General features: G+C 34.4%; 1 protein-coding gene across 1 annotated transcript; it reads left to right on the forward strand.

The window, feature by feature from the left end:
- Positions 1-2,395: 2,395 nt before the first annotated feature.
- Positions 2,396-22,713, forward strand: LOC145574537 (branched-chain-amino-acid aminotransferase-like protein 1). Its single transcript, XM_081632357.1, is given in 31 exon segments — positions 2,396-2,606; positions 2,736-2,805; positions 3,660-3,788; positions 3,901-3,964; positions 4,078-4,153; positions 4,573-4,657; positions 4,965-5,021; positions 5,824-5,940; positions 6,871-6,941; positions 8,283-8,422; positions 8,489-8,704; positions 10,214-10,281; positions 11,139-11,237; positions 11,354-11,425; positions 12,367-12,459; positions 12,637-12,774; positions 13,478-13,536; positions 14,206-14,308; positions 14,840-15,028; positions 15,160-15,260; positions 16,008-16,062; positions 16,167-16,253; positions 16,639-16,690; positions 17,295-17,380; positions 18,162-18,215; positions 18,425-18,508; positions 19,135-19,206; positions 20,616-20,696; positions 21,162-21,197; positions 21,283-21,421; positions 22,364-22,713. Coding segments are annotated over 30 exon segments (2,784 nt in total). The 5' UTR covers positions 2,396-2,493; the 3' UTR covers positions 21,400-21,421; positions 22,364-22,713.
- The last annotated feature ends 371 nt before the right edge of the window (positions 22,714-23,084 follow it).

Here is a 23,084-nt window from a genome sequence, read left to right on the forward strand (position 1 = left end):
TGAACTGAATTGAAATTAAGTGAATGTGAACGGGCCCTTAGACAAGCAACGTGGTTAATAGATTGCATACCCTTTAATTTAAGGGTTTTGAGTTGTTTCTCAAACTTTACTTCCAGCGATAGTTATTCAAAAAAAAAAAAGTTAAATGTAGAATTGTCCAAAGTCTTTTAAAAATATTGTTTCTCTCAAAAAAAAAAAAAAAAAAAAAAAAGAAGCTTTTAAAATATATAGAGCTAAAATTACACAAATAAAATGGTGCACCTTGTAAAACACAACAAATTATGTGATTTTACATGTACACCTGGATTGCTTATCACAAACTCATCTCCAAAGGGGCTTTAGGCCTTGTTTAGTTTGACTTATTTTTATTTATATTGGAAAAAATAAGTTCAGATCATGTCAGATGAGAAAAATTAAGTTCAAATTAGGTTAGATCAGAAAAAATAAGTTCAGATCATATCATCGTTTTATGTGCGGTTTTTTTATCGCTATATATCTTCAATTTCGCAATGAAAAAAATTATGAAAAATACTCATATATTAATAAAAGTACATATTATTAAGAATATAACAAGACCCCACTTGATAAATTTTTCCTTGTAGATTATCATACACATAAAATCAAAGTTTTGTCAAAACAAACAAACAATCCCATCAGACCAGTAAAAATCAGGTGAACTAAACAAACCCTAAATTTAACAAAACGTAGGGATGTCAATGGGGTGAAGCAGGACGGATGTTGGCTTTCCCATCCTCATCCCTGCCTAACCATCTCATCCTCATCCCCACCCCTATTCCCGTGGCTGGTCCAAAATTTATCCGATCCCCATTCCCGTCTTGACGGGTACACTTCTAAAATCACCCCTGTGCCCACCCCCCACTTGGATATCCATCCCCACCTAATCCTCGCTTCCTAAATAAAATTATACAACATAATATTGATTATGATTAAAAAAAACATTGTTAAAACTATTCATTTTTTTTGTTTATAATATAATTCTATTACAAAGTATTATACTTTAACTATATTATTATTTACTTGATTGTTTTTATTAAATAGTATAAAAGTATATAAATTTATTATACTAGAGTGGCTAACGCGTGTGATGCGCACACCGTATAGTCATGTTCAGGAAGTTTTTAGCCTTATGCCATAATTTTAGTTTTTTTTTTTTTTTTTTTTTTTTTTTGACAAGGACCATAACTTTAGTTGTTAATAAGATTAATGAGGAAAATTATATAAACAAATATTTTTAGGGATATATATGTAAGCACACTATATTCAAGAGTTTTAAAAAAATAGACAATTAACATTAATAAGGACAAATAAGTAAATAAATATTTCAGAGAGTATAATTGTGAATCGCCCAAGCACTATTAGGGGGCGTTTGGTTTGTGGAATAAAGGTAAGAGGTATGAGTTTAGAATGACTAAAACTCATACCATATGTTTGGTTGTTAAAAATATGAATTTTAAACTTATACCTCAAACCCAACCTATACCACTCTGCGAACCAAAAGCCCCCTTAGTATTAATAAGAGTTAACCCAAACATTTTACAAGGTAGGGATGGGGATATACTTCGTTTATATGGATGTAGGTATGCGGTGGTATGAAGTGGGACATGTATGAAGTGGGGCGGGGTGGGGTCGTAGACCTGTATAACCTAAAATCCATCATCGCCCCATCAATCATGGCGGGTATGGTTTTTATCCACATTTCTGCCCCACAACTTGCCAAATCGAAACCCATTTCTGCCCCACCGAGGCGGTGCGGGTCTCACTGACATCTCTAATTGAAAAACAAGTGAATATTAGTTAATATTATAAGCTAGTATTATTTAAAGGGCTTGTTGGTATCAAAAGATTTACCAATTAGGAGTTCGTTGGTATTAAAAGAAATACCAATAATGAGTTTGTTGGTATCAAAGAAAAATACCAACTACGTTTACCCTGGTTTTTGTTGGTATACCAACGACAATACCAAGCGAATACCGCTAACAAGGTCGGTAGCTAGGTAGGGTGTAAGAGGACGCAACTTAGGGCCTGTTCTGATACGATTATTTTCAGTTCAGTTCAACTCCTAATTTCCTTCTCTTTTAAAAAGTTCAATTCAGTTTAGTTTACTTCAATTCAGTTCAGTTCAGTTCATTTTAATCAATCAGAACTGACCCCTTTAGTAGAGGTTGAGAAATCCTCGTTTTTATCCCCATCTCTACCCACCACTTGCCAAATTGGTACCCATCCCGCCCCAGTGGAACGGGGCGGGTCTCAGTGACATCCCTAATTACATTTACATGACTTAATGAATTATCACTTGACATCCCTAAACATGATTTCAAATTATCACTCAACAGTCAACACCCAAGTTCACAATTTCACTAGTGTATTTCTTCTCTACCCAAAAGTCCCAAACCCCTTCCATTGGCTCAAAACCTCCCCAGTCCTCATTGCCCATTGCTGCGTTTCTGTGCCCATTCTCCAAATAAATTAATCATGTCGAACCATTACTGGGAATTTGACATGGGAAATTTGGACCTTAACAAGCTGTATTTGGTCTCAGCTTTTCTTGCTATGGAACCATCCGATTCTTTGATTTTTTTAGCAAGGTAAAATTTAATTTCATAGTTTTCAAAGAAAAAAAAAAAAATCCATTTCACCATACTTCTAATTGTGTTACAAATTACTTGTTACTAATATTTTATTCTAATAATTTCTCCATTTTTATGCAATTACAGGAAATGTGGTGGTGGCTTGATTTCAGAGGATGTGCAACAATTCATTTGGGATTATTGCATCAACAAATTTGTAAGACTTTTTTTTTTTTTTTTTTTTTTGGGTAGAAATTTAGAATCTTGATAGTGTCATTTTACTCATTTACCTGTAATTTATGTATGACCCCAATTGGATTCTGCCTATTGTGGAGGGAGGGAAGTTATGAATGATCAATGATGATTTTGCTTTTGGAATATGTGCTAAATAGCTAATCGGGTATTTTCTGGTTGTTGATCAGTAGTATGATTTACTGTTTCTTGCATATACATATTTGTTCGGATTTAGGTGTTGTGTTTTACCTTTTACATTTAAATTACGTTGTTAACGTGACAGTTAATTCTGGTCAGAAGAAGTATGTGTATGTTTCTTTAGTCTTTACTCATTTTTAGCTGGGACATCATTAAAGGGTTTGTTTAGCTAGGTAATTTCAAGGGAAGTGTTGCTTGCTGATTGTATGAGTTTGTGTGAGAATGTCCACCAATGAGAATTTTTCCATGGGTAATGTTGTTTGTGCTGTACTATATTTGGCTTGAAAGAAGAGAATATAGATGTCTCGTATCGACGTTAAGTAGCTGATAATAAATAGTGGTAATGGAAAGAAATTTAAGTTTAATTTGGCAAACAAAACAACATCCGAATGTCCTTAGTAATGCAATCTCATCCCAAACTTGTGTTTTTCTTCATGACTACTCATTACCATCAATACTCTTCCTCAAGCGGTAATGGACGGTAATGGGCCAATAGCTCTCTTATATGTGCAAGGTTTATCCACTAAAAATGTGTATTGATTAACTAGTGGACCTGAGTAAACTTAGAATAATATTGTTGTACAGTGGTTGGAGGTTTTCCTTTGGTAAATAATTATATCTGGGTTTGTATTGTTGCAGGATGAGAACCTTCATGTACCTTATTTGAAACTATTTCTGAAGAAGCTCATTAAAGAAATTGAATTAACTTGCGGCAATGTGTTGGATGAATTTTATGAACGTTATGCTCACTACATGGTTTCTTTGAAGGTCAGTTTTGGTTAGGCAATATTGCTTTTGCATGGAAGCCCTTGAGTTGGTGTTCTCATTTATCATATACTCATATGCATTGTTTTGTTGTACTTCTGATTTAAAATCGTAGGAAGACACATCAGGGAATGAAAAGGCATGGATTGTGAAATGCATATCATTTATTTTTCATGACAGTAAGCAATTTTAAACCATGACTTCCATTGATATTGTTGTCAAACATGAGGGTTTTTAGTGGAGCTACTGTCTGGATAACACTTTCACTTCTCTTTGCTGATATGTTTTTAAGTTCCTAGTTACCCCGGTGAAATGCAGATGGTTGTGCCATTACAGTGTTCTCTCAACATGCTTCAAGGGGACACCGGGTAAGTTTTCTGTCATATTATTTCATTTAACCGAATGATCCGAGTAAAAACTAGAAAATTATGAAAATAAATAATTTTTTTTTTTGTGCTGTAATGTTGGTTTTTCTTCTAATGCAACAATACTACAGTAGGTATATTGCTCTTTTATCAAGCATTGTTCCAGACGCAAACTTTAATGAGTATCTGAATATTGTATTTATCTCATCATGGTTTTACAAAATTGGAAAAGAAAATTTTCTTCAGGAGTTGTCAGTAGCTAAGCCTTGTCTTCAGCATATGGTTTTGTTAGCTTCATTTTTTTGGCTGGTTCTATTTTACTTTGGTCTTGCTCAGAAATTTCCCTTTTGCACTGTTAGTCCGGTCACAAATTCAATTTACTTGCTTTGAACAATCAAGCTAATTATGCAAATAATGTGTAGGTGTGCTCTTTGGCCTTCTAGTCTTTTTCTGTCAGAGTTTATTCTTTCATTCCCTGAAGTTTTTACGAGGAAATCATGTTTTGAGGTGAAGTATTTGCTATAATACATTTCTTTTGGAGAAGTATATATGTAACTTTATAGAATAATATGGCTGTTCTTGTGAATAACTTGGTGATTAGCTAGGAAATTAAGCTGTTATAAGTAGCATTAGTCCCTCATCCTTGACATGCTTTTGTCAAATACCATAACTTGGCTTGTGGAACTATATTATATAAGTAAATAATCATGCATTAACTCTGCACTGCAATTTAATAATTCAAGATCGTGATTGTTAATTCTGATACCAAAGGGTGATAATGATTATGTACTTTTGTTTGTTGCATGTGAAACAGGTTGGTTCAGGTGTAGGTCTGCTTGGTGTCTGCCTTAAGCATGTTAAAGCCTCTCAGGTTAGTTATATTATATTTACTTCATAGTAAGAAGAAAAACTTAAATTGTTCTATGTATCTAATAGATTGTGATAACTATTTTACTGTCATAGTTGTTGCGTTCCCAAGGTACGTTCTTTTAGCATAATTTTACCTTTTCATATCTTGGACGGGGAGGAGTGACACTCGAGTTGATGAAACATTCTTCTAATTGGTAGATTTATTACAATTGAATCATTCTGTGGGTTTAGCCTGTCTTGGTTTTGGGTTGATACTCTGCCTAGCAGCTAGAACAGAATAGTTATTCGACATTTGTTGCTGTTAGGAATCTTTCTGAGTTCCCATATTTAAATTGTTAACTCCTGGAGAGTTATCTATATGCCTATGAAAACTAGTGGCCAAGCCATCTAAAATGTGAAACATCTAAATCACTTAGTATAAACCATAAAGGATTTGACACCTCACTTTTTTTCTCCCTGCTTTTAAAATGCACCACATATTTCTGTTGTCTTTCTCTCTCGTCTATCTACTATCCCCCATTTTCTCAATGTGTTCATGTTTCATCTGCCTGACCTATGATTTAAATTGCACCCCATTTTTTAATCTTTGTCATTTCATGTATGTTTCTATGATGCGGAACTTTCTAGTTATGTACCCTGTTCTTTGTCTTTCTGTTTTTGAGGATGACTTGTTGCCGGTGTTGGTTTTTTGAACCTGATTTTCCCTAGATGTTAATTCTTTCCATCATAGAGCTTTTTTCAGCAGAGATTGCAGTTTCATATTTTCTGAGTATTTGATTCTTGATTTTGTGTTTTTAATGCAGGTTATCTTGTCTGACGGTGATGCATCAAGTTTAGCAAATTTGAAGATTAACTTGGAGATGAATAAGATTGAAAATCTAGAAGCTTCTTTAGACAAAAGTACAGGTCGCTCATATATGGTAAGTTATGATGATCTATTTAAGGCAGCAACATCTGATGTTGATAAGCACTCTCTTTAAGCCTTAATGCTCCAGATGTTTGAATTGGCTTCTTTGCCTTCACTATTTGTATCTTCGAATCCACCTTCAGAGCTAATTAGGTTCATATTGCCATACTTGTGAGGTTGCTTCTTTATTCTTTTAATTGTGCTCTATCTGTGCAATTGTACTGCATGCTGCATCATTGTTCTGTGGATGAATTAGGAGTGTTTTTTTTTTTTTTTTTTTTTTTTTTTTTTTTTTTTTTTGACAAAGATGAATTAGGAGCTTCTGTATATAGAATTTACTTCTGTTATGCATTGCCCATTGCAACACCATGTAAAATAAATATTAACCCTCTATCTACACTTTTCCTCCTTTCCTATTCGTGGGTACTTCAAAATGGATGTCCAAATTATGTTCCCATCGTTATCACCAATTGCCAGAAAAATCTGGTTTGGTCTGTGGAAAGTTTGGTCACGGATGGAAGATGGTCGCCATACTCTTTCCCTTGAATTTAATAGATAATAGATGTAGTAGTGACCTTTGTTTCATTTGGAAAAAAGCTTAATTCTTAGAAGGTATTCTGTGTGAATTTCGCTATAAACTTTCTACCAATATATATACTTTAACAAGTGTAATTGCTGATTTTTCATTCAACGTATGGATAGAGAAGATTGGGATAGAGTTGGAAAGAAAGACTAAACCATCTAATTTGATGTGTATGCTCACTGTGCTTTGACTTGTAACGGATTATGTATGTTATAATAGTTGATATTATTTTGTGATTACGTAATTATATACTTATGTTTCATTTGCTAGCATGTTTGGAATGGCTAGTGTGGGAGCGGTGTTGTTATTATGTAACAGTTTAAATCTACATAGGAATATTTCTCTTATCATTTGGTGCAGGTGCAATGCATACATTTGCCATGGGAATCTGCAAAAGAGAGGGAGCTTCAGCAAATCAAGTCTGATATTGTGTAAGAATTACTTTTGTTAGTCTTATGCTAGAATAACTATATAGCTCTTCGTTTTGAGGAAGGTTTTCCTACATTATCGCCATGCATTTTTATATTTATGTTGTAAACCTTACGAATATGTAAATCTCAAGATTTCTAGTTTCTTGAGTATTCAAGGGGTTTTGGTTCAATTAATATAGGTATAAAGTATAGGCTTGGAATAAGGAACCCATATCCAATGTTTGTTTAAGATAATTTCAATTTCAACCCATACCTCAATCCCACAAGGTATAGGGTTTAGAAACCCAAATGGCGAGGTGAGTATTGCTCATTATAAAAGAAAAATGTTCATTTCCGAACAAAACCAAAGACATGGTATTTAGCATTAAGTTCCAACCCCATATCACCCTCATGGCCTGATGTTATAATTCTAACACTGTACCACTTTGTGAACCAAATGCCCCCCAAGGTTCAATTTTCATGTGGCATCTCAGAATGGGGATTTTAGAGAAGGCCAAATGATGAATATGAGATGGCTAGGATGAAAGAGGAAATCATGTAGGGCTGGCAATCAGCAATCAGGTTAGATTTGGCCAGGTTCGTGCTCTGTTAAGCTCTAGATAGGTTCATTACCCCAACCCGAACTTGTTTTAGTTTTCGGATTCAAATTCTAAACCCTAACCTGATATGTGCGTGCGTGCGTGCATTGAAATATTATAAAACCTGTCTGACTTGCATGGCCAGTAAAAGTCCGGTGAAGGCGGTGAATAGCAACAACAAGGACTTGTAAAGAATGTAAAAAGATAATTTTATACTACGAAGTATGAAACCCATATTTCCTGAAGTGACGCTTTGTTCCACTTCTTTGATTTATACTCATCTATGAAGATCTGTTGGTTGTGACTCTTCAATGGAGATCTCTCCCATTAAGATAATTTTATACTACGAAGTATGAAAGTCCGAGACCAGAGAGGATATGGGCATTTAAGCTGTAGAAATGTTGCATATTTCGCTTTGATAAAATATAGGCCATATAGCCAACTGTGAACCCACCTTGCATAGTCAACTTGAGCATGGACATAGTTTTTCACTTTTATGGTTGCTTGTACTATCTTAAGGGTATCCTATCTAGAATCTACAAAGAATGCTGTTAATTTCTGGAGAGATTGAAGTTCTGCTCTTCTCTAGTTTAAAGAATTATACAATGATGCACATTTCAGTTATAATCAGAAAAAAAAAATCAATAAATTAATTTTAATCAGCATATATAATTTCAGGCAAAGCAGGGCCTTAATTAGTAAATTATGTGTCCTGTTACTCGCATCCCTGAGCTAATATATATTTTGTTTGATTGCCTTGCAGTTTGGGAGCTGATGTAATCTATGATCCATCATGCCTCCCACATCTTGTTCGAGTGCTATCCATTTTTCTAAATCGTAAAACCAGTGACAGCAAATTGGATGGCAATGCTCGAGTAGATAATAAAGAAGAAGATTGCCTCAGTGATGATTCTGCAGCATCCAACACAGCGAAATTACAGGAAGTGACTTTAAAAACCTTGATCAAAGAAATAGATATTGGTCCGGTGGCCATTATTGCCTCGGTGATACGAAACATTGATACTTTCAATTGTTTTCTGAACTTATGCTGTCAAAATAATCTTCTTGTTAGGGATATAACCAAATCTATTAGGCCATTTAATTTGCTACCGTACTTGGAATCATACAAAAGATCAGATGTACACTTGCTGGTGCTATCCTATATAAGCTAGTAAACTAGTGAAAGTGCTAATAACAATGTATTTTTGCAACAACTCTATTTATCTCTATTAAGAAAGCAAAATTCTGTTGTAGTCTTGTTGATGGTTCCCTTTTGACTTTGTAACGAGTGCTAAAAGCGTTCTCTAGGATTATGAAAACACAGAGTACTCTTATTCGATTATATTTGATACTCGTAGTAGCTATTAAGTATTGGTGTTGTAAATCTATTCACCCTTCATTTCAACAACTATGCAGGGTAGAACATTTTTTGCTATCTCGGAAGAGTAGCTACTCAACCAGGATTGTCCTCTCTTTGTGCAAAAAAATCGGGATGCCTCGGTGCCTCCACATATGCGCTAGTGGATATCATGAAGGCCTCTGCCTAGGTGGTAGTGGAGTTGTGGACATGGTCTTACAACAGGTTTTAGAAAGTTTGCATAGCCATGAGTAATCCATTGATGGATCTTTGATTCGCAATGGAGATTCAAGGTTGATGGATAGTCTATGTATGGTGCTTGAGGTGGGTTTAGATCAGTAGAGGAGGGTGGTGGTGCTACGCTTGCTAGGTAGATGTCCATCGGCCATACCGGTTGCTTGCTTGTAAGAGTATAGTGAGGCATGCTGTGGGAGGGATTAATAAGGTCAAAATGAGAACTAAAAGGGCAGTAGGATGTAATTGGAAAGTCCAAGCTTATCTACAAGGTAAACAGAAACGTTTGTTAAGTAAAAATGTTGTACAAAATAATCAATAACTTTTTACTCTAAATGGACTTCAAATGCCATGCTAATTTTTTTTCCCCTTTGAAACAACTCCTTAAAGCAAAATAGATATTTATAAATATCAAATCTACCGAGTAATAACTTTCATATTTTTTTTTTTTGAAAATACGGAATAGATATTTGTAAAATACATGACTAGGTTTTTACTTTAGTATTCCGATATTACTATGTATTTTAGACTAAGGGCTTGTTAGCTTAATTTTAGTTCAGTTTAGTTCAGCTTCAATCAGTTCATTTCAGTTCAGTTCAACTCCTAATCTCCTTCTCTCATAAAATATTCATTTCAACTCTATTTATTTCAGTTCAGTTCAGTTCAGCTCCAATTAGTTCAGTTTAGTTCAGCTCAGTTCAGTAAATATGTACAGACCCCAAAGTTCTATTCAGTTATACTTTAGTCAATTACATTGAAACCAGACTTGCAATATTCGGATCAAACTATTATAAATAATTCAAACCAAAACATCTTTGAATTTGATTATTGTTCCACTCATCTTGAATGTAATTATTTTAATAATTAAAATAAATTAATGCCTTAAAAATATTTGATCTTTGTCAATTACACATAAGTCAAACGATAATAAATTCATATACAACTTCAAACAAAATGACAAAATAGGTAAATTTGATTATTGCCTCAAAATAATTGTCATGAACTGAAGCGGGTCAAGCATTTCCAAACATTGAAAAACAATCAGAAATCAAATCAGAGTCATTAGTCATTACCTAAGACGAAGCATTCATCAATGGCGGAAGTGGAGGTGATTCATTCATGGTCTGCTCCTCGATCTCTCAGCACCAGTCTCATGTACTCCTTCGCTCAAGTAATCAATCATTTTCACTCCTTTTAATTTATTCAAATTTTCACCCCTTTTAATTTATTCACATTTTCACCATTGTCTATTTTCTGCGCAGTTGTATTTAATGAAATTGTTTTAGTTCATTGTAATTTGATTAATTTTGCATGATTTATTCAAAGCTGTTCAATTCTTTTCTGTTAATGTAATTAGCAATTATCATAATTGTCACCAGAAAATTGTTGAAATTATATGCGATTTGCCCTAGGTTTTGTGTTTGCAAATTAGCTAATTGTTTCAAGTTCATGTCATTATGTTTTGGGACAAATGAATGCTTTGGAGATGAGGAAAGATAATTACTTGGTAGTTATGGTGTTACGGAGGTAGGAGGGTTTTAGTTTATAGAGTTACTCCTCCGTTGCCAATTGGTTTTAGGATGGAACCATATGCGAGCTTATATTATTATTATTATAAGGGGTTCAACACTCCTTTCTTGATTGTGTGTGTGTGTGGCCGGTGCTAATTGTTAAATTAGCTTGCCATGCCACATATGATTTTTAGCTGATTCTCTTTGTAGTTATTTTGTACTCCAATGGTTAGCTACTAGCTTGTTAATTAAATAAGCTTGATTTTCTCAATTAGGTATAAATTTAATTATTTTAATATGTTAATCTCCAAAAATTTTGGAAACTTTTTTCTCAAGCAAATTAGCTTAAACAAGCTAATTTGCTTGACCAAGCTAATTGTAATTTTTAACTCCAATGGTCAAGCTAGTAGCTAGAAAATTTTGAAAATTGCAAGCAAGTCCCTAGTTATAACCATTGAAGTTGCTCTAATGTCTAGTGCTCTCTTTATTAACCATCATTTTTTTTTTTTTAAAATAGCGGGATGATATTGACGTGCTTGATGAACCCCTTTATGCTAACTTTCTTCAAGTTACCGGTACAAAGCGGCCTTACCGGGAGGAGGTTTTCTCAAACATGGTATGTAATGGTAAAAAAAAGTATAACCGCTAATTTCGCACCAAAAACCAAATAAAACTGTTATTTCTTTTTCTCTACTTCTATATGTTTTTTTTTTTTTTTTTTTTTGCTAATAGGAATCTGATGGGGAGAAGGTTGTGAATGAGATCATCTATGCACCCGGAAATAAAAAGTATCGCTTTTGTAAGGTAATTATCTCATTTCTAGTTGCACTTGATGACTTTAAGAATGTCACATAAAAAAAATATTGTGAATGTAGTGAGTAGTGACCTTTGTTTAGTTTCTAAACATGTTTAGGGAAATAATTGTTGTACGTGCATGCTTGACACACCACTCTCACATCAAGTAGGTGTGATGAAAGATAATGGGTCATTAATCTTAATTGATTGGGTGGGGTCCTAACTTTTAGTTGTTTAATAAAGAACTATTTATAAATTTAGTAGGCCCTTGCCAAAAATAGGAAGGAGCAAACTAAATTGTGACAAACAATAAAAGGAAAGTGGGTATGCTAAATTGGGACCAAGGAAATACAAAAATTAAGTTGTGTCAAGGAGCTATTGCATGACCGAAGAGTGAACCACTTTGGTATCATGTGAATCCAAATATTGGGGCCTTATAATATAAGCTTCAAGTGAGTTTCCATTCCCAACCATTTCACAAAGAGTTTTTTTTGATAATGTGTTCAAGGATATCACTTTTTTCCGTGTAATTGACATCTATTCTACCCACATTCTTAGCTAAAACTAGCTTTTAGCTATTGCTATTTGATTACTACCATTTCTTGTTGATATAATTTGCTCTTTTGCTCGTCTAAATTTGTTTGACAAAGAAATGATGCTTTTTTTTTTTTTTTTTTTTTAAATGAATGTAGGAAATCCATTAAGCCCTACTAGCTAGTACATCTGTACATGGATATGATGGAACTTCGTTGATCTTTTTATCATCTTGTAATATTTAGACCTTTGGTATATTCTATACTACATACTAGAGCAAAGGTGGCTGCCTTGATCATCTGGAAGACTACTTAATTCACCAGATGATAGTTTGTAGCGCTATATTTCTTTGAATGCTTGCTGAAGCTTTAAGGCCTTATTGTTTGTGTATTAAAATAGCCTAATTTTGGTTTCAGCACATGTCTAAACAACGGCTAGCTCGCTTGCCAGATGATTTGATGAAGAAAGGAAAGCACTTCATATTGATAAGAAATCCAATGGATGTTCTGGTGAGTTCTCATTGTTTTTTATGTTTAATTTTCTCTGAAGTAGTGAGTATGCAAAACTCATCATCACGTGAAATGCCTGAATAGCTACTTGTAGGAAATTTGTTTTTGCGTCTCTACTCTCTACAAATAATTGTTTTATTATTAAATTTGCTAACTATCTGTATGTTTGATTCTTAGTCATCCTTTGACAAGGTTCTGCCCCCAACTTTTCTCGAGGTTGGTTTAGCTGCTCTCGTCACCATATACAGTGAGCTCTGTGATCTAGGAAATCCGCCTGCTGTCATTGATGCTGGAGATCTTCAACGAGATCCAGAGGTTAATGTTCAAACTTTTCAATAGTATTTTAATCATGAGATTTGTTGTTTGCATGTAGAATATACAGTGCACTTTCTTTTTCGAAAATTGTGCTTTGCACAGATGAATGATAAATGACCGAACATAAAACCATATCTGCTAGTTTGATCTTACACTATGCTCCTATATTGTTCTGATATTTACTTTTTTTAATTTTTATTTAAGGTTTGTCCATGATAGATTTTAAAATCTTTTACATCATATGTTGTTACAAAATTTTTTCTTAATGCACATCATATTTTGTTCGACCTTGTATTGTTGTACTTCTTTAATTTCCATTGTTGTACACTTGTACAGATGAAGGAAGTAAAATGCTGAATGGTTGTAATAGTGGCTGATGTTTTGGCTGATTACTAAAATAAATTTTATGTGAAAGAAAAGATTGCGTAAATATTTTGTAATAAACTCTAGCATCATCTTGAGTGTCCCAGTATATAATTGAATTTACAGTACGTGGGAGTTTAGGCTCAAGTGTATTCAGTATTTGGTGAAAGTTTATTTGCAATGTTATGTGTATTTTATTTTCCTTTTTGGTTATCTGGTAAGATAAGGTTCAATTTTAGCTCTCAAGTTGTTATGAGAATGTCTTGTTAAATTGTTGGAAGTTTGCTTCCTATTTCTTCATCATTATTATATATTGGTGTCTTTGTGATTGTTTCTGTAGGAAGCTTTACGTGGTCTTTGCCAGGACCTGAATATTCCTTTTCAGCCTGCAATGCTCAAGTGAGAAACTTGCATGAACTCTAGTAGTCCTCTGATCATATAGCTGTATTGTTTTATGAAGGAGAATATTGACATTTCATCTCATCAGACCCATGAATTTCAGATCGTTAGTTAATTACTTAAATTATTTGGCTATATATTATCTGATTCTCAAAAAATTACTGAAAATTTTCCATAAACAAGTGCTGTATAAGAGCACTCCCTTCAATGAGAATAATGTCTTTGGCCTTGCTTGGGAATTAGTTGATAGTGGATCATATTAGTCTTGTATATGCAGATGTTCCCTCTGTTTTATACAAGTTGCTCAATACCATTAGTCTAGTTTTGTTATGAATTAAATAATGGATTTAGTTGCAGTTAGCTCTTACCAGATTTGCCTCTCAAGTTCAATTTTTATGCTTATGGCTTGTAAATCCAGTAATCCACCTCCAATCCCATCCTCACCTTTGGCTTACTGCATATGATTTTCATATACTACCTCCATTTCATATTATCTGCAACGATTAGACATTTTTCCTCTCTACTTTATGTCAAATCGTTGCAAATAATATGAAACGGAGGTAATAAATAAAATGCACATGCATATTAATTTCTTTTTCTTTTGGGCTAATTTTGTGGTTTTGAGTTTATAGGTAGTCAAAATGTAAATAACTTTCTTTTTTTCATCAGATGGAATGCTGGTCCAAAGAACATAGACGGTGTCTGGGCTCCATGGTGGTATGAAAGTGTGCATAAATCAACTGGTTTCAAAACAGAACACAGATATCCCAAGGTTATGTTGACCCATTCTTTACTTATTGAAAGTTATAGAACTTGTGTCAGTGTTTTCTTTTAAGGAAATGTAACATCAAAGTTCTGAAAGTTTAACGAAGGTGATCATTTGAGGAGTTGAAACAAGTGTCAAAAATTTGCTTCAATTTTAACACAGATGATGAGTTATTTAACAATACAGATGGATCATTAGTTTCAACATGATAGCACTTTCTAAAATTCCATTAACAATTTTGTAGTGCGAAGTTCAATTTGGCTTGATTAGATAGTGTCAAAAATTCCATTAACATATTACTATCTAATCAAGCCAAATTGAACTTTCAGGATAATTATCTACTGGCTACCCTGACTTTATCTCCAAAACACGAAAATGGAAATTAGCATGATATACACTGGTCAAAAGTTTGAGAATGAATTTTAGTTTCACTTCTTACATGGCTGGAGACGGAAGCTGATGTTAATTGTTATTGTTGTTAACCTTTTTTTGTGTTTCCTTTTCTTTTTGTAATTTATTTCTGCTTTCATGTATCAGACATTCCCTTCTTCTCTTTATGACTTGCTGGAACAATGTCTACCTTTCTACAACTTTCTCAAGCGTCGTCTTAAGCGGTCACATCCCCTTCTTAGCTCACCCTTGCCCCCTCCAAGTCTTCCTGTTCCAGCAAATGAAAAGTTACTTGCATGGGTTGGTGATGAGATTCTACCTCGTGATAGTGCGAAGGTGAATCGTGTTCTGCTTTGTAACACTTGGGGCTTTCGGGGATAGCTGTTTAGATATTAAATAATACATTTTGTTTGTGTGTTAACAATATAAGTGTTAACTGCCTGTTCTTGTATTATTGCCTCTTCAAGGTTTCAGTTCTAGACTCAGTGGTACAAGGAGGTGATTCTGTTTGGGAAGGACTCCGCATATACAAAGGAAAAATTTTTAAGCTTGAGGAGCATTTGGATAGGTCAGTACAGACAATTTACTTTTTAACTGATTTGATAGTTACTATATTTTTCCAAATGATACATGGTGTCGATAGAGTTCTTTGAATATATTATATGCTTATATAAAGGGGGGAAGTAACTATATAAAACTGTGCTCAGATTAAGCCATGGTTGCCTGATTTAGTATGTAGGTTTTTCTATGTTTGGGGATCAGATTAATGAACATGACTGTAGCTTGAAAACATGTTGGGTGCTTGATCTAATTGTTTTAGGAATCATGTGTTGATTTCAAAGTAGACCATTAATTGCCTTCTTCCTTCTAGTTAGTTTTTTTATATCAAGGAAGAGGACTGACGTTGGACTTGATCTTTTTGTTCAGTATGATAATCTTTTAATTCATTGAATTGTATCTTTCTGGAGACTGTGTTGCTTCCTTGTTAGTTTTTTTTACTTTATTATATCCATTAACCCTGTATCATGCCTTTAAAAAAAAAATTCAATGAATCCCAGGTGAGCAAAGTTGATCCCCCATATTTCATTCCTGATTTTGTTCTTAAGCTTTTTGTAGGTAGAAATTTGCTGTATTATTGTAACGTTGATACCTTCTATGTTTAATTTAGCAAATCCTAATTTTCATATGTTACATTGGCTATGTAGATATATGTTAGATTCATGGTAAATAGGCTGCTGTTATTGCTGCTTTTTTTCTTTTGTTTCCACCACTTCATGTTATATTTATACTTGTTTGACACACAAATTTTCTTCAGACTGTTTGATTCAGCAAAAGCCCTGGCTTTCAGCAATGTTCCAACACGTGAAGAGGTGAGGTGGCGGTGGCGGAACTATTTAAACATTCTCCAAGAGCCTTTTGTTTCTGTTGTTTTTTGCTTTCAATATCTGGCAATTTTACAGGGTTTTTATAACAGGTCAAGGAAGCTATCTTCACCACCCTTATTAGGAATGGCATGTTTGATAATTCTCATATACGGCTAAGTTTAACTCGTGGCAAGAAGGTAATTTCTTTTTCTTCTTCTTTAACCTTTTGTTGTGTAGATGTTTAAGTTGAGATAGTCTGTAGACAACGTAGCTGTCAACCTCAGGATCATAGCTGCTAATCTTGTATGGAATGCTTTCTAGGATTGTAGTCTTAGCAACTGTAGATGGGATACACTTTCAACCAACTTAGCACCTCTCTGTGGTGTAATTACGATTGCAATTGAGACATGGTGGTGTAATGTTTGAAAAGATTTCCTTTGTACTTTTACTGCTTCCAAACTTTAGGCTTGGAAGAATCAGATTTATATTGTCCAAAACTCTTAATCGACGTTAGATGCTCTGGTTCTTCTTTTGATGCACCTCTTTTTTACTGAAGAAAAACTGTTCTCTGGATTTGTGCAGGTGACTTCTGGAATGAGTCCTGCTTTCAATCTTTATGGCTGCACCTTAATAGGTAGCTCTACTAGTTTGGTACTCTAATTTTGAAATTTTGACTAGCTTAGATAAGTGTATGGAGAAGTCCATAGAGCAACCTAAAATTTTTCATCAACAATTAATAACATGAACTTGACTACTCCCTGTGTGTAACACCATGTTGAGCCTTGCATACTGAAATTAATATTTGCCTCATCCAACGACAAAAGTGCTGTTAAAAAGTGATGTCATGGTAGGAATCTTATAGAATTGTGATCCAAGTGTCAGTCTCTGGGCAGTTGTTCTGAGGTGTGCAATAGGTTTGATTGCCCTGTCTATCGCATAATAATTGTCACTCTTTTGAAAACTGTGTGAGCCAAAGTTTCAACATTTCAGACAAGTAAGGAACTTTATGGCATAGAGAGAGTAGTACTCAGACCTCATGTTTGCTCACTACACTCATAGCAAGAGTAATTGGTCGCAATTTTTTGTATCACTAATGTTATGTTTATGAAACATTTATTTTATTTCTTTGTTCTTCTTAAGATTGTCTTTTAGACTGAGAGCCTCCAATGTGTAGCTTCCATTATCCAAAATTAAGGACTAATCATTTACTCTCTTCTTATTTTATTTTATTTTTGTAGTTCTTGCGGAATGGAAGCCACCTGTCTATGATAACACCAAGGGTGTAGTTTTGGTTACTGCTACAACCCGCCGCAATTCTCCAAATGTAAGACTTCTGCTTTATTTTGTTCTTAAAGTAGTTACTGCTTGAGTGTGTTTTAATATGAGCTTTGCTTATCCAGTTTACATGCATATTTTGGGCTTTGTGGTGGTAGGGGTCTATGTTTCAAGTTATATGTTGCATTTACAACATAAGAATGGAGTATTATAGGCCTTTGTGATCCAGTTTGTAGAAGCAATATAAACTTGAACTGGATGATGATGGCAGCTCTGCTGATCAGTTTTGGCCCCAGCATTATTGACTGCTGAAGTGCTGAATACTCCTGCCAGTATACTGGTCCTCTAACAAGTTCAATAAATAATTCTTTTCAGTTTTCATAATGAGCTCTTTTGGACAGGCATTTTCATTGTTTTGGTACCGGCTGTTAAGATTATTAGGTCCTTTTTTTCTGGTTCTATCATCATCATGGCTGTCTCCTTACTATGCAAACATGATATAAAAAAATTACAAGGTTATGCATGAAACTTCATGTTGTTGATTACTTCGTATTATTATCAGGGCATTTAGGCCTTGTGATAAGTACATGTTCATGTATCTTCATTGATTGATCATGACGAGAGGTTTAAGTTTTTTTTTTTTTTTTTTTTTTTTTTGAAACAGAGAGGTTTAAGATTTTAATTATTTTTTATTATATCTTTTTAAAGCTTTGCAAATCAACTAAATAATAAAATTAGATTATTAAACTTGGCTCGTATATGCAAGTGTTTCAAGCTGGTAGCAATGCATATACAATCTATATGACCTTTCTATTTTATGGGATTTGCAGAATTTGGATTCAAAGATCCACCACAACAACCTGCTGAACAACATACTTGCAAAGGTAGTATCTTCTGTTTGCATGAATTGCGATAATTGTAGTTCTTCACCATTGATATCATCAAGATCCCGTATAATTCTCATAGAGTTTTTCTACTGTTTTATAAATTTTGATTTTTTTTTTTCAGGGCTTACAAAATTGTTGATGGTTCTGATTTCTGAATCATTTTTTTTCTAGATGTGTAAGTTTAAGTAGCCCATTTTTTGATGCAGGTAGAAGGGAACAATGCAAATGCTGATGATGCCATAATGCTTGACAAAGATGGATATGTTTCTGAAACAAATGCAACAAATATTGTGAGATTGTTTTTCTATCTATTTACTCTTTTTTGACTTCCATTCACCTTCAAAAAAAAAAAAAACTTCATAGATAATTCTAAACGGAGGCTCTTTGTGATGTCCCACACCTCTCTCACCCGAAAATGAAAGAAAGAAGGTTGTTCATTCACATTTGCGAGCAGACGAACAGTTCACAAAATTTCTCATATGTAGTAACTTGTAATGTGGATCACATGGCTGTTATATGCAAATTATGGATGTGCGAATACTAAAAAAATTTCCATCACCAAATTAAATATGCATGTCCTCCTGGATCTATAGATGTTTTATATTTAAAATTAATATTAATTATGCTTTCTGGAGCACTCCTGGTTGCAAATACGACAAATTTTCCTGGGGAGCACTGGAGTTTTGGTAAGTCCAAAAGTTTTCACAAATTGTGATGGGTGTTCTCACCTATGCGTGCAGGGACTCTTCCCCTTACCAATCCCTCCTTCCTGGATGTGGGCCCTTGCCTATGAAATAAAATGTCTACTTTTCTGGCTAAAGATGTACTTTTAAAAGTTTATTTATGTATGTCACTATGTTGAATTGTTGATATACTGTCTGCTGCTCTATAAGCTTGTTTAAATTTCATCTTGCAGTTCATGGTGAAAAAAGGCAAAGTCTTGACACCCCATGCAGACTACTGTCTTCCTGGAATAACTCGAGCTACTGTAAGTCGTGTAATCCCCCCCCCCCCCCAACCCCCCAAAGCATGTTGGACGTAGTTCATCTTAGCATGTTTTAAGCTGAGCATAAGTAATGGATTTTTCTGTGATGCTCTGACTTGGATGACCCCTGCGGCCCTGCCTACGTTTCAATTAAGAATTTTCCATGTCAATCTCTGCACTTGCTTCCTAGTTTCATATGTTCTCTATAAATCGTAAAATTATTTATATATAGTATATAGTATTATCTCCATTCCTTTTTGGTAGTTACTGGTACGATGGATACACATATTTTCAGGGGAGGGCGCCTGTAAGAAATAGATGGTTAGAGAGTATCTTATGGGTAGTTCATGTAAGGAAAAGTAGGAAACGAGAGTGTTATAACTTTTTACTGATAAAATGATTTGGGGCTTCTTCACTATTAGTAGATCAAGTGCAATTTCGAAAGAGTACCATGGGTGGGTGGGTTGATAGACTTAAGGCTCAGGAGGTAATTTTTTTTTCTGGCTACAACCAGTCATGTGTTTAATCATCATCATTTACGTCTTTTTGGGGTGTACTGAAGTTTGTTCTTGGGGTCCTCATGTTTATGTGAGGTATCTCGGTGGTTTTTGGTGTGTCCTAAAAATGGACTAGATTGATAAAATTGGTTCAAAACCCAAATTTAACTGATTTGCACCAATTTTCACAAGCATCTAAATAAAATATAACTACGGTCTTACGAGTTTCAAGTCTTGACCGAAAGTTAGATAGTGTAGAAAAGCATGTCTAAAGTAGTAAAGTGTTATTAGGGGTCTATGTGTTTCTGGAGGTTTTGAAAGTTAAAGGGGCATAAAGTAGGAGATGAAGTTTGCTTCGAATAATGTTGCAGCCAAGCCTAACACACACACACTCACAATGCAACATATATATGATAATCCTTATACTGCATTTCTCTTATAGGTGCTTTTAGTTTACTACTTCCGCCGTTTTTTGGTGTGTGCATCACTTTGACCGGCGAGACACAACTTTTAATATCTTTAATTTCCTATTAGTAAAATTTGTAAAAAAAATAATTTATGAATATAGACATTGTAACTAATCCAACGATATATTACCTAGTAACATCTATTCATCTTATACGGTAAAAATTAAGTCAAAGAGTGTATGTGAGTAGTGCAAAAGTCAAAGTGCTGCAAATATTAAAAGGCGGAAGGAGTCCTACTGCTTACCTCCATGTTCTACTGTGCAAGTGTGCATATTAATTGGAAATTTGATGAATGTTCTTCATCCATATATACTGAGTGCACTGTGCATTCTGACTTTTCTGAGGAGTGAGTGAGAGAACCACCCCCCCCTCCTCCCCTGAACTATTTTGCTATTATGTTTTATTTCACCTTTGTAAAATGTTAATATTCGACTTTTTATATGTATAGGTCATGGACCTTGTGGTGAAGGAAGGTTTTGTCTTAGAGGAGCGACGACTTAGTCTCTCAGAATTTCATACTGCAGATGAGGTCTAAATTTCTAGCTTACTAATCTTATGTTTTTAATTTTCCGAATCATTACAGTGTTTTATTGTCGCATAATCATGCCTTAAAAACTATATGTTGTGGTGATAGAATCTCCAGTCATCTTTCTACTCATCCCGATTTGTGTTGCCCTAGGGCATATGGCAAATGTTTTAAATTTCATGGCTGTAAATGCATAAACCGTTTGTTATTTTGTAATCATCCAGCAAAGAGTTGTCTGTTAGTACAACATGTAGTGGATCTGGCGTTCAGTATAAACTTTATGCACTTATATCCCAATGTATGCTTATTATGAAGCAAAATTTTTCTAATGTGGTGTGACTGGTGTTGATTAGGCCAAGAAGCTTATGAATGCATTTTCTTATGTGCGGTTCTGAAAATGATATTATTTTGCTTTTTCTTTCTAATTCAGCCTTCTATGTCTGATTTAGTGGCTAGTTTTTGTTGCAGGTGTGGACTACTGGAACTATGGGTGAACTTAGCCCTGTAAGTTTTGTCATGTGTGCACCATGAATTTATAAAGTTATTCGAGCCATGTTGTGTAAATTCTTTATGGGATATTTATTGTCAGGTTGTGAAGATTGATGGGCGTTCGATTGGAGAGGGGCAGGTAGGACCTGTGACACGAAGGTTGCAGAATGTATACCAAAAACTGACAGAAGAGACCGGGGTGCCTATCCCCACCTAATAATGATTACTTCTGTCAAAAGGTATGCTAATATCAGTAATATGCCGTCCTTGGTAAGGTGCTTTTAACCTAGAAGTTCTGATTGTGATTACGTTCGAAATTATAAAGGAAAAATTAATAAGAATAATCTCAACTATTGGGGTTCTTATTTTAATCCCAACTATATTTTGAGTTTGATTAATCCCATCTAAAGAGCAGGTAATTGTTTTTAGCCATCTACTCTTTTTTCGTACTGCCTCTCTCTCATTTTGTTTTTATTGTTTTGTTTTTTATTTCCTTTCTTTGGTTGTTTTGAATCTCTAGACTTTCACTTTGTTATATTCACCATTCACCACAATTTTCTTTCTTTTTTTTTTTTATTTTTTTTTTTTAATAACCATTCATCATCTTCAACCTCAAAAATGAAGTATATATACTTAATAAATCAAATAAATAAATGATTGAGGGATGAGTTAGTTCAATGTAATCAGTTGTTTGGCTTTTGAAATGATTAATGATATGGGATAAATTTTGGTCATTTGGCTTGGCAGCAATCGAAATTTTGTTGCTATACTCTAATTCTTGTTTGGAGCCTTATGTTTGTGGGGGTTTGTGGGATATTTAATTCAGTTGAGTTGTTTCCAAGGTTTTGATTTTGTGGGATTGTTAATTAGATTGAGTTGGCGGTTGCCACCAAGGTTTGATTTTCCCATTTGAAAAATGTGTCTCCTTTTTACCCATCCACCAAATAAACCCATATGAGGGAGACTATTTTGAGAAGGGTCTCATGTAATTGGGATTATTTAGAGATAAAACGTAATTGAGATAAAAGTTAGAACATCAACAGTTGGGATTATCCTTGTTAATTTTCGCAATTTTAAATTATGAATTTTGCAATGTTGGGCCAAGTTTGGTCTGCTGGGTTCTCAAATCTCAACTAATACCAGATTGAAATGATGCTAAGGAACTTGACTCACAAATGCAGGAATTGAAGCTTGAAGATGACTATGATTCTCTTCTGAGCAAAGGTCAGATTCACATTTAAAGGGCAAATGAAGTATGAAGCTGCACAAAAATAAACAAGATCATCAAGGAAGGATCTATCCTGTTTGCCCATGTTTATAAACTCAGTTAAATTGTATTACAACAGATGCTAATCAAATAAGAGCCGCGTCGATTTGAAGGTGTAACCTTGTTATAAAGTTTATAATGTTATTTAATTTAATCAAGTAGCTTGTTCAGTTGTTCCCTTTGTGGCATCAACACTGTAAATGGAACAATGCATCAGTCCTGATTCTTGATATCTTCATTCTTAATAAATTGCTTCAGCACTCAGTATCCAGCCTTTTAAAGTAGCATAATGGATTATTTTTCTTGATAGCTGATATTAAATGTATACTTCCCGTAAGTGCCCAACGCAAGGCCAGTACTCAGTGGCACAGGGTTAGCATCTCATTAGCTACCCCTGTGCTAGCGCTCTTGTGTTGCAGCCGTTGTTAGCCACTTAACCGCCTACTACCTGCAGTTGCTTTTTGGTGAAAGGTGAGCATATATCTCTACAGCTTCAATTGCCAAATTAGCATTTGGGACAGATATTTTCTAATTTTTTCTGTTCCTGAGGCTTAAGAACATCTTGGTTTGTTGCAGAAGCCCACACTTCTCTATTAGAAGAACTTTCTAGTTTCTAAGCCAGGTATGGAGGTTTC

This window comes from Chenopodium album, chromosome 13 (assembly GCF_948465745.1).
Source record: "Chenopodium album chromosome 13, dcCheAlbu1.1, whole genome shotgun sequence".
NCBI classification, from domain to species: Eukaryota; Viridiplantae; Streptophyta; class Magnoliopsida; order Caryophyllales; family Amaranthaceae; genus Chenopodium; species Chenopodium album.